Source organism: Rosa rugosa, chromosome 3 (assembly GCF_958449725.1).
Source record: "Rosa rugosa chromosome 3, drRosRugo1.1, whole genome shotgun sequence".
Taxonomy (NCBI): Eukaryota; Viridiplantae; Streptophyta; class Magnoliopsida; order Rosales; family Rosaceae; genus Rosa; species Rosa rugosa.
Window position 1 is genome coordinate 17,794,053 of NC_084822.1, and position 17,898 is coordinate 17,811,950.

At 38.4% G+C, this 17,898-nt stretch overlaps 1 protein-coding gene and 1 pseudogene across 1 annotated transcript; both read right to left on the reverse strand.

The window, feature by feature from the left end:
• Positions 1-5,307: 5,307 nt before the first annotated feature.
• On the reverse strand, positions 5,308-7,075 carry LOC133737350 (cytochrome P450 704C1-like; annotated as a pseudogene).
• A 4,295-nt stretch (positions 7,076-11,370) lies between these two features.
• Positions 11,371-14,278, reverse strand: LOC133737351 (uncharacterized). Its single transcript, XM_062164928.1, has 2 exons — positions 12,368-14,278; positions 11,371-11,784 (listed from the first exon to the last, which is right to left on the reverse strand). Exons 1-2 carry the CDS (start codon positions 14,276-14,278, stop codon positions 11,371-11,373), a joined length of 2,325 nt encoding a protein of 774 aa, XP_062020912.1.
• Positions 14,279-17,898: the final 3,620 nt, after the last annotated feature.

Sequence of the window (17,898 nt, forward strand, 5' to 3'; positions counted from 1 at the left end):
TAAATATAAATGTATCAATCTTTCCATTGATTATTCATGAGATAGCCATCCTGCATTCCTGCCCATCCACCGACTGACATGGAATCAAGATCCTCAGGACCTCACTCACCTCAGCTAACAAGATCCTCACGACCTCACCGACCATGAATCAAGATCCTCACGACCTCACCGACCATGAATCAAGATCCTCACCGAGACACCGACCATGAATCCATGATCAAGAATCAAGATCTTCAGGACCTCCGACCTCAGCTAACAATCTAAGTTATCTAACATGGAAATGATGGAATCTCTCTCTCTCTCTCTCTCTCTCTCCCCCCCAAACCTCAACTCATACACAAAAGCCCAACTCACAACCAGTGGTAGCAAACAAAATCGACATTAGGCAAAAGGAGATCTGGGATTTCTTTGAGGAAACTCCATTGGGAAAAACAGAGCAGGAAGAAGAAGTGAAGAACAGAGGAGATCGATAGAGCCTGAGATTCATACCTTGTTTCAATCGATAAGCCCATAACCTCGATCGAAAGTCGAAACACTAGAGTAGACGGAGGCTGTGACTGTGACTCACTGACTCTGTGAGCTGCTGTGGGAGCTGGGAGTTGGGAGCAGACGAATACACGGGAGTTCAATACCTATAATTTTTTTTTTCTTTGGGCTGGTATATGGGCTGGAGTTAGAGATATATATATACTTAAGGGTTTTTAGCCCAAAATCTTGTCTAGGCTCAAGCCCATGTAGCCTACCACGTCGTTCCGCCACTGGCGCTATTATAGTGTGAAACGACGTCTTCAACCAAGCCCCATTCTTCAGACCTAACAGCAGCTCCGGGCCCAACTACGCCGTCCATGGCGGAGGAATTGGAAGCGGTAGGGTTTGGGTATGAGGAAGAGGAGGAGGAGGAGGATTCGGAGAAGACGGAGCCTAAAGAGTCGATGAGGCCTTTGAGGAAACTCATATCTGAGAAGATGAGCGATGAGAGAGAAAGAGAGAGAGTTAGGGTTCGTACCATTGGCGGCGGAAACTTGCCGAGAAAGTCATTAATTGGGTTGCGTTTTTCAGACGCCGGTGAAGAGAAGAAACTGAGCAATCAATTTTTAAATGGACCGAGTATTTATGTATGATGACTAGACATTATATATCGAAGAGGAAAATACCAATGTTTATTAATACAAAATATATGAAAAATAAAGAGAAAAATTTCTAAACCTCGAAGCTTAACCTAAAAGAAGTAGAGTCCATTTTCATTGATGATTGCCCCATTAATATTTGAGTATAAGAATCTACCTAAGAGTGCATTTTTAGTGTTATATTTACTATTAAAGAGAAAATGCATTGGCCGGTGAGTTGTGGCATGTTGGTTATTTTAATTATTCAACAACTTGAGGTCATAATTTGAAATATCTCACTAGCATCATGAGTGCATTTTGTTTTACTTGTTTTGTGTTTTTCTAAAGCCTTATCATTTCTTTTCAAAGAAAAAAAAACTTTATCATTTGTGATCGTTTGTTGCTCCATTTATTACCATTGATTATTTTTTTAGGGATATTTACGATCATTGATGAGTGATGTTGGATTTTAATCACGTGCATTCATTACTTAGGAGGTGGAGTTTTTTTTTTTTTTTTTAATTAAAATAAGGGATGAGGCGATATTAGCTGCTCGGAAGTAGACGATTTAGGCAGCAAGTCCCACCCTTAAACCCGAAGGTGAAGGGTCTACCACACTCTGGGAGCCCACCGCCCGTCCCCTTATTTTTATTTATTAATAATAAAGAAAAATACAAACAAGAGAAGGGAGGACAAAAGCCAAATCCCAAAAGTACAGACCAGAGAAAGAAATAAAAAATGGAAAAGAAATAAATTTTCCATCTGTGGAACAGAGAAAAAGAAAGAGATAAACTCCAAGAAGGCCAAAGCAACATCAAGAAGAAACACGAGAATAAGGGAACCCCTGGTCATCCATTCTCAAGTATGGAGAGATCTCGGGTGGAGGTGAGGCATGCCAAACCAAAGATGAAGAAGCCAAACCCAAATTTGTTAACCTATCTGCCACGGAATTTCCTTCGCGAAGAACATGAGAGCAGTGAAATGTCATTGACTGAATGTGAGATAAACAATTCAACCAAGCAATGCGCAGTGGCCAAGGAGGTGCAAATGAGGTAGAGGAAATACATGCTAAAACACTCGTCGAATCACTCTCCAACCAAATACAATGCCAACCCACTCGAAAAGCAATCTCAATACCAATTATAACTCCCATTAACTCCACAAACAAAGCTGAGTGTTGACCTAAACCTTGACAATAACCTCCAAAATACTGACCATTGGCAACCCGAAAAACACCACCACAAGCTGCAAGGCCAGGATTACCTTTAGCTAACCCATCAATGTTAAGCTTAATCCAAGGGAAAATAAGGGGATGCCAAAGAACCAACCGAGGAGCAACTGATTTGCGAGCAACTGGTTGGATTCCCAGGCTCATGAGGAGCAGCAAACCGCAACCAAGATTTAATAGAGTGAAAAACACGCATAAGAGAAGGCCTCTGATCATTAAAACAAAGCTTATTACGTGTTTTCCAAATAGCCATGAAAGCAAACAGATAGCTAGCAAGCCATAAATTTTTTAGTTGAGGAGAAAACGGTTTACCAACAATTGTACTCCATAAATCACCAATTGAGCCATGAGTTGGTAACGAAGTACCAAAACAGCATGACAACCATTGCCAAACATGCTGAGCGAAGGAACAAGAAACAAATAAATGAGTTGAGTCCTCCATAGTGCAAAAAGAGCAAAGCTGACATACCGAAACCAATGGGATGCCCCGTTGTTGAAGTTGGTCATCTGTGGGTAACTTGTTATGGAGGAGACGCCAAACAAGTATAGAGAACCGTGGCGGAAGAAAATGCCTCCAAACTTGAGCTTGTGGACCATTAGAAGCAAAGTGTGGACGTAGAAGATTATATCCCTCAGAAAAGGAGAAAAACCCATTACCCGAATCCTCCCAAATCAAAAGATCTTCTTCAGGGACAATAGGGAGGGGCAAACTATGAATCTCATCTACCAGAGTTGGAAATAAAGTAGAGAAACGGTGTGGAAAACTCCATTGCTGACCAGAAATAAAAGAAGCGACAGTAGTTGTTAAAGGCTTAGGGAAACGATTGACCTGGTGCTTATCAAGAAGAGAAGTATCAAGCCACCGATCAGACCAAAAAAGAACAGACTTACCATCTCCTATGAGCCATCTTGAGTGTTGGAAAATTATTGGAAAAGTAGCTTTCAACCCCTGCCATAATGACGAACCAAAATAGCGATAATTCATATGACAGGAGATCGAGAACCTCGTACATGCAAAAGAACTCCATAGAGATTTCAAAGTGAGAGTACTCCATCCCATGGTCAAGAGAGCAGCCCTATTAAGAGTCCTAAGATCTCGCAAACCAAGCCCAGACTCAGCTTTAGGAGCACAGACTTGGCGCCAAGAGACCGTAACAATTTTCCTAACGGCAATATTACCAGACCAAATAAAATTTCGCGCACAAGCCGATAAATGTTTCAACAAAGATGGTGGCCACAAGTACACTGAAAAGCTATGAAGAAATAAACTTTGAAAAATATCATGAACCAATTGAACTCGGCCTGCCATAGATAATAATTTTCCATACCACCCAGCATGATGCGCTTTTGCTTTGTCAGCAATAGACTGAAGATGAACACGACGTGGCTTACCCTTGAAGATAGGAACACCTAAATAAGTGAAAGGAGCAATCCCTGACTTGAACCCCAAAATTCTTTGAACATGCTTACGCCGATGAGAATAAGAATCCCCCATATAGAAGGTACTTTTATTTTTGTTAACCAATTGTCCAGAAGCAGCACCATAAGAGTCCAAAAATAACTGCAACCGATTAAGGGATGAAACATCACCTCTGCAGAAAATGAACAAATCATTAGCATAGAGCACATGAGTAAGCTTGCAGCCTCTTGGCAAAGATATAGACTTTACTCTTCCAGAAGAAAAAAGAGAAGAAAGTCCCCTACTTAGGAGGTGGAGTTGACTCAAGTATATATATGAACTTCATTCGAGGCTTCAGAGCCATCATCTGGTTGGTATGTTGATGTTTCCTTCAACTATTGATCTGGCCCTTAGTCGGATTTGAGGTCTCCATGCTCACATGACCATCTTTCTAGTTTCGTGCTATAACAGAGATTGTGTAACTCCATTAGGAAGTTCAAGCACTGAGCTCTATCCATCACAAGTTGTGCTAGCTCCTTTTATTGAGCTAACGTTGGCCAACGTTTCTTCTTTCTCATTTGTAAATTCTGTAAATCAACGATGATGTTGCATCAACAAATAAACAGATGCATCTCACAAGTTTTATCATTTAATATATGTAACCAACAAACAAAACAAAACAAATACTTTGATTCGGTTCACAAGTTCATATTTAAACAGGGAGATGGAGCTAGATGGTGAGAGAATCTACCTCATGGCTATAGTGCAGGATGAGCTAGATGGAATTAATATCAAACTCAAACAGGGAGTTGGAGCTAGCTAGATGGAGACTTGGAGAGCATCCCAATGTTGCTGCGTGCCATCCTGAGTGAACATGGTTAGTCATGAGATAATTTGCTCCGCAGTGAGGCCAACACAAACAAAATTATTAACAAGTCCATTCCATTCCATGTTATCATCTGCAACAAATTTGCAATAAGGAAACGCCAACTGAATAGAGAGGCGAGGGAGACCATCTGAAGAGCACTTTTATTTTTCACTCGGTTAATTTTTTTTGGTTGTATTCAAGACAAAATCTAGGGTGAAAAGGAAAGAGTTCTTCATGCGCGGCTGGTGGTGTATATGCCTGCAGTATTATTCTGGTCATTGGCACTATTGTAGTTCAGTTTGTCTATTTTGGTGAACCAAAAGATTGACTACCATTTTGTTTTTATTTTTGTTTTCATTCTTGTGTTTTTTTTTGTTTTTGTTTCCAAACAGTCTAGGATAAGTTCTTCCAAAGTTTTTGACCAAAAAAAAAAAGTTCTTCCAAAGTCTGTACCTCCAAACAAGTCCAAAGTTTAGGAAAAATTTTTGTCAAACCCCGTAATTTGTGAAAATGATAAATTAAAGGTCGCAGAGTCAACAATGATTACTAAACTTTTATTTTATCTGCTGAGTTATAATGCGAGTACGTTTCGGCCTTGTTCTGGTTGATTTAATGTAAGTGGTCACCATGATCATGAATACTAGTACTTGAGACCAAGAGAGAGAGAGAGAAAAAACATTCATCTTTGATGGGAAGGATTTTTGCTTCATATGAAAATAATCTGTGAGGTGGTCCTTGGAAGTGCAAGCATAGGGAGGGTGCCATCTATGTGAAGGGTGAACATGGTCCCATAGGTTACATTTCTTGTTTCATCAGCCAATTTGAAGCGGAAGAAGCAAAGAAGAGCCATTGCTACTATCTTAATCTGCCTGTAAGCCAAGTCCTTCCCTAGACAGGTCCGAGGTCCTGCCTGCGAGTAGCACAAGTAAAGCTATTAGTGAGTGTAGAGATGATTAACATATGTAATAATTAGTAAATTAAGAACAGAATATGTTAGTAATGTGACGAATTTGAAAGGTGATTCGGGCTTGAAAACTCCATTATCGAGCCATCTTTCAGGTCAGAAATCCTCAGCATCTTCTCCCCAAATGTAAGGCATTCTCCCCATGGCATAGGCCATGTAAGCTATTTTGTCTCCTTTTTTCACTCTAAAGCCATCAGGAAGAATGTCATCTATCTCTGCAAACCTCCCATTCTTGGAGTAAAAATCAAGATAAAAGTCATGAAAATTAGTGCATCCTTAGAATTTGATTTAAACAATACAATTAGGACAGGAAAAAATGACATTATTGAGAAAGTTGAGTATTAGATACCACAGGAACTGCAGGGTAGAGCCTCAAGGTCTCTGTTAGTGTGGCATGAAGATACTGCATCTTTTCAAGAGTTGCATCAGTTATGTTCGTCACAAATTCATCAATGTCAGCGTCGTGTTTCATACAGACAACATCCTTCACTTCTTGTGCAACTTTTTCCTGTATTAGAGGGTTCTTGCTGAGCATGTAGAAGAACCATGACAGTGTATTTGCACTTGTATCTTTGCCAGCTATCATAAAATTCAGAATTATATCACCTGGATATTTGTCATTCTTTTGCTCTGGATCCTTCTCACTTTCCATAAACCTTGATAGTATGTCCTCCTTGTCACTTACACCATCTTTCTTGCCAGCTAGAAGTTCCCTCTTTCTCCTGATAAGTTGGTGCACAAAATCATGGGTGACTTTGACATACTGTTTAAGAGTGGCCTCAGAACCAATATTGAGAAATCTTTTCAACTTACAGAATGGATCAGAGCAGCTGATTCATCAAAAGCCTTCATAAATGCAATCCCTTCTTCGCTTGACCCAATTCAGGTCTGTTCGAAACCCAACTTTGAATATGGAATCCAGGGTACATCTTATAAGCAAATACTACAAGTTGGATCATAGTAACCTATTAAGTTGTTAGTTTCATTACATGATGTACATAGGTTTTGAGAGTGAAAATGTACTCACCTGCATATCAAAGACCCTTTTGGAATCCAAAAACTCAAAAACAACTCTAACAAGATTCCTTGTTGAGAACTCAAAGCTAGCAAGCTTCCTCTGCTGCCTCAATTTCTCTCCATTAACAACAAAAATGCCCTGTCCCAAAATCTCAGACATAATACATTGGTTATAGTCACTTTTCGAGTATTGAGCAAAGTTGGTCTTGAGAAAATGCTCAATGTTTCGAGGGTCACATGTGTATACTGTGCTGCTGTTTAGAGCAAGAAGCCGGTGAGGTGGGCATTCTCTCGCAACTCGGGTGTGAATGTGATAGTCATATAGTTTGTTGTAGTATAAGAGGTGATTAAAGATGGTGCCTTTTACAGGTGGGTAGTTTTGGTTTCTTATGGACTTGCCTGTGAAGATTCTGAGCATGAGAAAAGAGAAGAGGGAGAGCAACAGAGAGAGTAATGAAAATGTGAACCTGAAGATGATATACAACAAACCCATCTTTGTTCAAGCTATTTGGAGGAAGAGAAAGTAATATATAGAGTGGGAGAGAGAGAAAATGACATGAAGAGAATACAAAATTGCACTGTGGAGACAAACGGCAGAATGCACTTTTGATCCTATGGCATATGTTGAGATGCCTTGAAAGATCAGATTGATCAACAATCATGATCCTCTGATTATGGCAATTGGTTCTTGGGAGAGTGTGTCCAATCAAGTATAAAACTGCAAGAAAAGATAAACTAAATCAAAGTGCACATCGTTTTGTTTCAAAGTGCACATCGTTTTGTTTCATAGAAACTAACCATGCCAGGTCTTCTTTGGAAACAATGTGAAGGGAGACATGGTCCAATAGGTTACATATTTGGTTTCATCAGCAAAATATGAAGTGGAAGAAGCAAACAATCAAGAGCCATTGACTACCTCTTCATCCGCCTGTTATTAAAATTCTTCCCTAAGACACATCCGGTAGCCTTAATTCCTGCAGAAAGCAAGAGTAGTAGTGGAATTTCCATTGTTGAGCTGCTTTCAGGTGTCAAATCCTAAAATACAAGTCATTCTGCCCCTGGCATACGTCATATAGATTTCTCAATCTAGTTTTTTCATTCTAAAGCCAAGCCATTAGTAATTGGGAAAATGATCATTTACCCAATTTTGGGGTTAATTAACCCCACTTTCTCAAACACTCTAAGAGATTGTCCACTTACCCAAACACTCTAAGATATCAATTCCCTAATACCTAATTAAGTATTTTTTTTATTCATTTTTATTTATTTTTGGGACAATTTTGCTCTCTCCTTCTTTGTCACTTAGAGAAAGAAGTCATCGGAGACCTTGCCGGACTCCGGTGACCAATGGCCGGTCGCGGACTCCGGTGACGGACTTCGGCGACCGGTCACTGGAATCCTGAATCCGGCTACCGGACTGGTGACCTGATTCTGGCGTCTGAATTTATTGCCCCCTAATAATACCCAGTAACCATATTATTGCCCCCTAATAATACCCAATAACCATATTATTGCCCCCCAATAATCATATTATTGCCTCCCAATACTCTTTTTATTGCCTCCCAATAATCATATTATTACCTCCTAATAATCATATTATTGCCTCCTAATAATCATATTATTGCCCTCAAGTGAATTGCATAAACTCCCAAAACCAAAATGAATACACTACAAATACAATTGATCACTTTATATGTTCAATTGTACACGTTCACTTTTTTTTGTTTTTTTTTTTCCTTCCCCATTCTCAGAGCTCACAGTATACCAAAAAAAAAAAAAAAAAGTGCTCTGGGCAGCAGATCGGATCGACCGGGGACGAGGACGCCGGTGATTGGAGCGACCGGTGGTCTGTACAGATCGGCGACAAGATGCAGGTCTGGCTCGTCGCGGTCTGGGTCGAGCATTTGTTGGATCGTGCCGGAGTGGAGCAGAAACTGGTTTTCCGGCGGTCTGGTTTGTAGTCCAGTGACCTGGCGGCGTCGAGTTCTGGTCTGGAGTCGGATTTCCGGCGTAATTTCAGCGACGGTGAGGAGAGAGAGAGAGAGAGTCTAGGAGGAGAGATAGACTGAGGGGGGTCGAGAGAGAGAGAGAGAGACTGTCAATACTGTCAATTAAAATGAGGGCAATACTGTCAATAATATTATGTATCTCTACACATCTACACATATTGCATGATTAAGATCGAGTACTCTGGAGTATTGAAATTTCGGAAGAGAAAAGGTTTTATCCAAATAAATATTTGAGATTTATTACTCGCTAATCATCTATTCACGAACTGAAATTGGTACCTCCATGCTAGCTGGTGATAGATTCTTTGACTACTTGTTCCTAGGAGAGTGTATCCAAGCTATAAAACTAGAAGAGAAGATAAACTTGATCAAAGTGTACGTCATTTGTTTCATCGTCATAAAAACTACTTGATTTTTCTATAGCTGGCTGCCTGGCTCACTTGTACTGCAACTTGTTTTCTTCTACAGTTAATATTATTGTTCGTTTTATCACATCAACAACTCATAATTACAACAATTAGTTTTTGGTGAGTCGAAGTCATGATCTCTTAGAGAAAGTTTATGCCACATGATATAGATCGATACCGGACATATTATTGTTTTCTTTTGATTGTCATTGCTTTATAAGATTTGAAAGAGTTCGATGGATAGGGGAGGCGTAGATTCGCGCGTGCATGCATTAAAGGCCAGGATAGATGAGAGTTGTGGAGTTGTGATTCATCCATGGCCGAGCTATATTGATAGTTTGCATGTAGCATTGCTCTTAAATTTGTGACTAGTCTTGTCTAAACGCTTATTTTACTTTCTATAAAACAAAAGAAGTCTATTGATAAGGTCATATGAATGTTCCCCTAATTGACGTGGTGGGATGAGCCTTCTCACTTCATTTTAATTTTAACAAATGTCTACGATATAAATTTGGTCTCCCTAATTTTTGTTTTCATTAATTTGTTCCTTCTTCTTTTTTTGTGCTTATTGCATTGCTTATATTTGATGTCATTCGTTTTATTCTTTTGGGGTTTGGCTATTGCTACCATATTAAATTGTACACTATCTATATTCTTTTGAGGATCCTCTGCTCTGCATTTACATTTACATCAAGTAGTGTCAACACATCACTTTCATATCATCCAATTCTATTCATGTGTTACACATTGGGATCAATTCTAGCCGAGTGATCGAGTATTTACTTAGTTGTTTAAATTTTTAGAATCAACATCAGTACATCACTGTCTCTTAAAAAATATGGACACAAAGAAATCTCATATAAGGTTGTGTGTATACTGTAAAAAAAAAGGAATGATTCCACACAAATGTTGATGTTTCTCTCGTGATATAAATAAAAGTTTGTTGATTAAAATTTTGCATGTTTATACCATACCTTAATCTCTTTTAGCATTCTCCAGTACCTTAATGAAGTCGCATAAAACACTAAATCAAACCAACAACCATCCATTACAGAGAAGAAATCGGCAAATAAAAAAAATTAAAAAAAACTTGTTTAATGATTATATAACAACTAGCCAGGGTGACTAGCTAAGTCTTCAGAATCTTACCTCACATGATAAGAGTAGAACCAGTTTCATATGCTCAAATTATAGATAAAGATATTGGCAAAGAATAACACTACAAAAAGGAACAACAATTGACACATTTACCTTTATATAATATTCCGAGCATTGAAATTTAAGTATGCCACACCTAGCCATAAATATAAATTTGTGTAATTGATAATTTCATGGAGCTGTAGTGGGACAATATGAATTAATAGCACTATCACAGTGTACATTTTAGGTCCGCCAAGAACAATGAGTCTGGTATTATAAGCATGGAGCTGTAGTGGGACAAAGCCGGGGCAAAGAAGGAATCACATTCTCTTTTGGGTGCAACTCTTTTGAGTTTGGGTTTGTCTACTCTACCCTCTATCTCTACAGTACATTAAGTAGACTAATTTGGAGGTAGACTAATTTGAGATCAAGTTAAGTTAGTCTATTTATGCATGGAGTCAATCTAGCTTTGTATCAAATTTAGTCTACTTAATGTATCGGTATATTAATGTATCGTAGAACTTTCCTTTTGAGTTTTATATATAGTTGAACATGAGGGTTAAGTTGAAGAAAATTGGATGATCGATCATGTGGATGAGGAACATTTCTGTTTGGTGGTACTTCACAACATTTATATTGTTTTTTTTTTAATAGAAATTGGTATCATTAGAATCAATAGCCATGAAAAGGCCAAAGTCTACAAACTCTCAAACGAGAAACCCGGATAATAAACACCGGTATAACCTATCTAAGAAACTATAAACAATTAAGTTCTAAAAAGTGCTCGCATTATGCAAGCTTACACAAGAACGTATCACCTCGTCTTCTAAGAAAGGAAATCATTCAACTAGCCTTTTACCTGCCAATCACGCAATTATGGTACAAGCCAAAGTCACACGAAACGCGGAACGCTGCGGTACGGGAACGCGGTACGGGTACGCGGTACGCTAGTCTTCAGGGTACGCGGTACGCTAGGATATATTAGCTAATTTTAATTAAAATAAATTACTAAGATAAATAAAATTATAAAAAATAATAAAGAGATAATCATACCATAAATAAAAATCTCAAGAAAAATTATAAACTAAAAATAAATTGTCACTACTACTCAAAAATTAATTGAGTTTTTCAATCCAACAAAGAAAAATAATGCTTAAAAGTAATTTTTTTTTTTTTTGATGGCTGGAACCCAGTGGGAGGCTTGGCCATCACGCCTGTCTAAGTTCTTATTTCTAAGTGCCGCTTGAGTCTCTTGCTTTTGCAAATCTGGATATATCAGTTTGATGTGTTCCTGGCCGAATCGGTTGTGCATTGAGAATGGGTGGAACAGGTCTGCTTGAAGTACTCTTGGTACGCGATGATTCTTCCTCATCAACATAGTCTCTGTCTAACATTCTCCATCGCAAGTCCTCCAATCTCATTGGTGAATCATCTACTTCCGTTGATTCCGGATTAATGTCCCATCTCTTATAAGTTCCATTATTATAACCTTCGGAGAAACGTGAAAGCAGACGAATATTTGAATGAATAAAAACTAATTTATCAGCTCTTTCAGCATTCAGCCTATTTCTCTTGACATTGTGAATGTATGAATACGTACTCCAATTCCTTTCAGCAGATGAACTTGATACTGGTTGAGCTAGTACCTGTTTATTTGTGATATCGTGTGAAACAAAACATACATATATCAAGTTAGTAATTAAACTAATTAATATACTTGGTAAAAGAAAAAGACAGCAAGTTACAAGATATTGCTATATAAAAAATACATTGATAACTCAGTGAATAAATATGCTAGAGAATATGGATAAAGGTTTTAATAAGCTGTGTAACAAGCATGGATGCAATTAAAGCATTAAGTGTAGAGGATGAAATATATGTACGTTAATTATAACACAATAATTACGACAATTAATTGGAGTTCAATCATTCAACCTACGGCAAAGTTTAATAAAAAACAAAAAAAATCCTATAGCAATAATCAATCATTCAAATTTCAACATACGGAAAAGTTTAACAAAAAAGAAAAAAAAAATCATATAGCAATACATTCAACGGTTCAACCTACAGCAACGTTTGACAAAAAAAAAAAAAACAATAATCAATCATTCAACGGTTATTTCAACCTACGGCAACCTTAATATATATAATTATATATATATATATAACAATAATAAAGTATATTATAAATGAACAGAGATTAAAAGATTAATAACAACAAAAAATTACCTTTTGTGCAACTTCTGCTAATTCTGGAACTTGTGAACCATACGTTGACCACCAATCAATGGCATCCATAGTTACAGCATCTGTCTGGACAGCTTGTGTAGCAAAAATACCTTTTCGCTGATGAAAAATAGCATATTGTTGACGTAATACCTCTGCTTCTTCTCGATCTTCTGATATCTTATCAAATGCTTCCATGAGGCTTGTAATCACTTCTATATCTTGATTAGGGCTCTTTCGAGTGAATCCTCCTGGTGCTTTTTTACTGAGATATGCTCTATCATAAAATCTTGGCGTCAGGGCATATCCAACACAATGGATAGGGTAATTCATTTTTTGCCACCTTTGGAGCACAATCTTTTCGACTTGTGGAAGATAATTAGAGTGCGGCCCAGAACTCATAACTTCTCTTATTTCTCCAAGCATATTGTCCATCCTTTCATAAATTTCACCCATCTTTTGACCATCACCATCACAATATTTAATTAAAAAATATATTGGCTTTGTGATATTCACTATAGCCAACACATCATCCCAAAAGTTGTCTGCCAACACAGCTTGTGTTATATTCTCCCCAAGTTTTCTTTTCTCGGGGTCTAAAGTCTTCACCCAATCTTTCCATTTTTGAAGAATTACCGTACTTGCTAGTGCTTCTTTGCAATCAATAAGTCGCTTCAACAAGATATAATGCGATGCAAATCTAGTTTTTGCAACTTTCAATAACTCCAATTTTGAATGACTTCTGAACATGGCCAAAGCATGTGAATGGTTCAAAAAGAACTTAACAATAGCTTTTCCAATATTATAAATTTGCCGAAACCAGTCAAACTCTTTTGCCAAATCTTTAAAAATAAGATTCAAGGTATGAACAACACAGGGAGACCAAAAGATATGTTTATGTACCTTTTCAATCTCTCTCCCAGCAGATTCACAGTTTTTTGCATTGTCAGTGACTATCTGGAGGACATTTGACGATCCCACATCTTCAATTGCAGTAAGCATAAAGTCAGCAATCACTTCACCAGTTTTTTGTATCCCAGAAAAATCTTGAGCATAAAGAAACAACGCTCCTCTACTATTTGCAGCAATAATGTTGATAAGTGGCTCATGCTTCATGTTAGACCATCCATCTGAAACAATTGAAACACCGTGAGTAAACCATGTATCTTTAACAGGAGCTAATTCTTTTTCCAGACTTCGTTTACACTCATCAAGCAAAGTAGTTCTTGCTTTTTCAGAAGATGGAGCCTTATAACCCTGGGGTGCATGATTTATAGCTGAAATCATCTCATGAAATTGGGGATTTCTTAACACATTAAACGGAATTCCATTAGCGCACAATCCTCTCATCACCTTCATATCAACACTATTTTTGTCCATAATCTTGAACATGTCATCAAGAGCACCTGCGGTGGATTTTTGCGGTTGTTGCCTCAAGATTGTTGAGCTTTTCAAAGATGAAGAAACTCCTTTTTTTTCAGCTTCCATAACCATTCTGCGAACCCTCTCATATTCCTCCCGATTATTAATCAATGATTGACATCGACGAATCTCTGATTTTTTTCCAGGGAGATTACCAAAAAAGTGGTAGTGAATGCGAGTATATGAACTCTTAAACTGAATATTACAATGTTTGCAGGTCCATGTCTTTGTTCCACCTGAATTTTTTCCTTGCGCTCCACTGGCGATAATAACTTCATTGAGTAATGGCTTTATGTCAGAATTCATTGGAATTTCTTGAGATTCTTGAGCTTGTTCGTGGCTGTTTCTACTCGATGATTGGTCTGTAGACTCTGTATTACTTGCTTGAGTTTCTTCAACAATATTATTGTCTTCATGCTCGCCGACATCACCTTCATAATTTTCTTCAAAAATTGGTTCTTGACGGGATGGTTTTCTTTTTCCAAACGCCATTGTTGAGTTGAGCTAAAATAATAGAGGTTTTTTTTTTTGTTTTAAAGGAGAGGTTTTTTTTATGCTTTGTAGTTGTACGTACTGTTTGCTACATGCATAAATAGAGTTGTTTTCAATTTCCTTGTCAATCGACATCTTTAGAAATCAGGATTCCTAATCTTGATCCTAAATGGCTTTTATTTTACCTAAATACCCCTTATTAATATACTATGAGAAGCACCTTACTCATGAAGGATTAACAAGTAAATTAACAAATAACATAAAATAAATAATAAAAAAAGCTGCTTTTATTTTTGATTCTTTATTGGATAATCTTGATTCTTGGATCGGATCGGTGACTGAAATCTCAATTATACGGCACAATCTGGGATTCTCTCTAGATTGCGATTTTGTATTCTTTCCCAGAATCCCAGCAAATCGAATATTACATTTTTGCATCCGATTCTTTTCATCTCTTCAAAAACTCGAAGTTCGCCAACACCATGGTTCGACAACAGATCAAAAACACAGCGATTGGCTCTGAGTTTCCAGATTCCGGTGAGTCGGTGCGTGATCCGTATGGCTCTGAGCTCCTGCTTGATCCGTATGGAGGCCATGTTTTTGATCTGTTTGATCAGAGGATGTGCGTGAGTTCGCCAACACCATGGGATCGCTAAACACAGCGATCCGGATCGCGAACGCCCCGCGATTGGGTTCGTTCGATCCGGAACGCGAGTCGCCGGCAGAGGCAGCGTTTCCGGTGACTTTGCAAATAACTAGAAACATCTTAGAAAACTCATATATAGAAGCTTTCCACCCTCACACAGGCTTGCACCCCTGGGACATATTCTTTTAAGCAATCACAAGCTCCTTTCCTTTCGGATTAAAGCTTGTTCCTTCACCTGCACTGTTCAACTTATCCAACAGATTCTGCTTGGCTTTCTTTTTGTTTTCCACAGCATCTGTTGGCTTTGCAGCCTTCTTCTTGTCAGCAGTACTGTTGACTTGATACACATTTACGCAGGCGTACGTATCATTGTCAAGATAGGGAAATATTATGCCCAAAGTTTATCGTACCACGGGGATTAGTGGCTAACCCACAATCCTTGGGTAATCGGAAATAAAGACACTTAGCAAACAAACAAAAGAAAAAGAAAATAAATAAATAAAAATGTTAATCTAAGGCACCAAGCCTTAGCAATGCTAGGTTTTGGTTCTCACCAAAGCCTAATCACAACTAAGAGCCTAGTGATGATTATCTACAATGAGTCGAAATTCAATATTTTGAGAGATGATTTTAGATTAACAAAATGTAATCAAATGTAAAGCAACTAATAAAAATGCAAAGAAATTAATAAAAGTGTAACCAAATAAATGGGAATGTCAGGTGTTAGGGAGGTTCCTTCACCCAAATTCTATGTGTCGGAAGCTAATATAATATAGATGCAAATCTCCTACTTTGGCGGTAGTCGTATCCAAGGCGGTTCAAGGCTCAAGGACCGAAATTCCCTTTCATGGTATTCCTACTCCGGTTCAAGGGTCGTAGGAACTCACTTGACATAAATTAGAGCCGGTTCAAGGGTCACTAATTCACATCAAGAGGCGTAGAGATCGAGGAATTAGACTACTAAGCGACCCGCCCGCGCAATCACGCAACGAGTGTAAATCACCATGCTTATAACCCCTCGAATACGAAATTGAAGGTTTCTAGCTTAGAAATTAGAGGGAGTCAAGCCTCTATCTCCGTCCTAGACATGCTCAAAATACACACCCTAGAGTTGACTAGGCTCCTAGACATGCATTTTAACCCAACAAAAATAGATATAAGCATCCATCATATGAAAATTGCATCATTACATTAAATTAAACATCTTTTACACAAAATTTGGGTTAGGGACACAACCCTAAACCCCAACAAGGAAATTACTCACAACCCATAATCATAGACATCAAAATTACAAAATTCAAATACAAAAGAGAAGAGAAGTGTAGGAGAAAACAAGAATAGTCACAAATAGCTAAAAAACTAGCATGACTATTCTTTGATTAGCGTATCAATAGATATAAATTTAATATTACTATTTAAAATTTTAAAATATTTGAAATTATAAACGGGTCGGATTAGTGGATCGGGTATCCGTTAATCCGGCGGATACGGATTTGGATCGAACTATCAATGATCCACCAGGTTAACGGAGCGGGTTTGGATCAAATTTTTTTTAAGTAAACGGATTTGGATTTAGGCCGATCCGATCCAAATCCGGTCCATTTACAGGTCTATATATGAGTAATCTCGGTCTGTTTGTGAGAGAGCAAGAAAAGTCAAGAGTTGGTGGTTAATTAGATGAAGACCACGTGTGCTGATAACTTTGGTAAGACAAGGAGATGAATGCCACGTGTCAAGAAACTAATGGCCTGAACATAAACATAGGCAACCAGCCCATAATTCCTCGTGCTGCATGCTTTTGTATTTGTTAATTAACCAATCAAACTTAATTAAGCTTAATTGCTTAATTAAGCCATCCCCAATTTTGTCCTTTTGTCGAAAGTCTTGAATTGCTCTAATTTCGTCTCATTTTCTCTCATTTCCGCAACTCCGCTTATTTTCTACAAAATAAATAAAAATAGATTAATTACATATTAATTTACTCGAATATTAGCTTAATTCTAGTATTTTAGATATAATTTCACGTATAAAAATGCGTGTAATCAACTATATGGGAGCTTGTTCTTGCTTCCCACAGGTCTTCCTCTCAATTTCTTGGTAGTCCCATCATTCTCTTGGCTCATTGGAACTAGACCCATGTCAATTAGATCCAAGTTCCTTTTCCCCACCGCTAAACTCAACTTCAATTTCTTTGGAGAAACCGTAACCTCAGCTTCCACCCTATCATTGCGCTTCCCAACTACACTTGCAGCCTTGACCTCCGTACCTTCAAGCTCTCTGATGGTGACTTTCGGCGTGGTTTTTGCACTAGATAGGCCTGATTATGGAGCAAAGATTCCAGTATAGCATTAGGAACCTGTGTTCTGAAAACTATTGTTTGGCCATTGACCGAAACCCTAGGTTGAAAAATCGAGTTGACTCTGCTGCAGCTAGCAGAACCCCGAGCCCAATAGCATCACTGCCTGCGCTGGCTGCAATCCAGACCTCACCTATATCGTCACCGGTTCAACTAGCACTGTACGCGCCGCCGTGGTTTCATCTTCATCTAAAGCCGGCCCAGAATAAGGCAGCCCTACATGAGTGATAAAACCATAAACCCCACAGCGACTAAACAGTTTATCTTAGCAGAATTTGCAAAGGAACTCCACCGTGTCCTCCACCCAAAACCATCTCTGAAATGGTAGAGGTCGAGAAAAGGGGATCTCAACCTGGATCCGATATTTCCCCATTTTATTGCCTTACTTATCATTCTCTTGGAAGTCACCAAGGGTAAACCCAATCATCATCATGATTCGCTCTGATCAGAATGCAGGAGGTATGTTTTGCAGCGTGATCCAGTATGATGCCTTCATCAATGGCACCGTTTCCACCGAAACCACTCTATCATATTCAGCCAATGCCACAGGGGCTCTGTTAAAACCCTATGGCGCCCCTTTCCAAACCTTAAGATGGTCCTCCGGATCCGAGAGGGTAA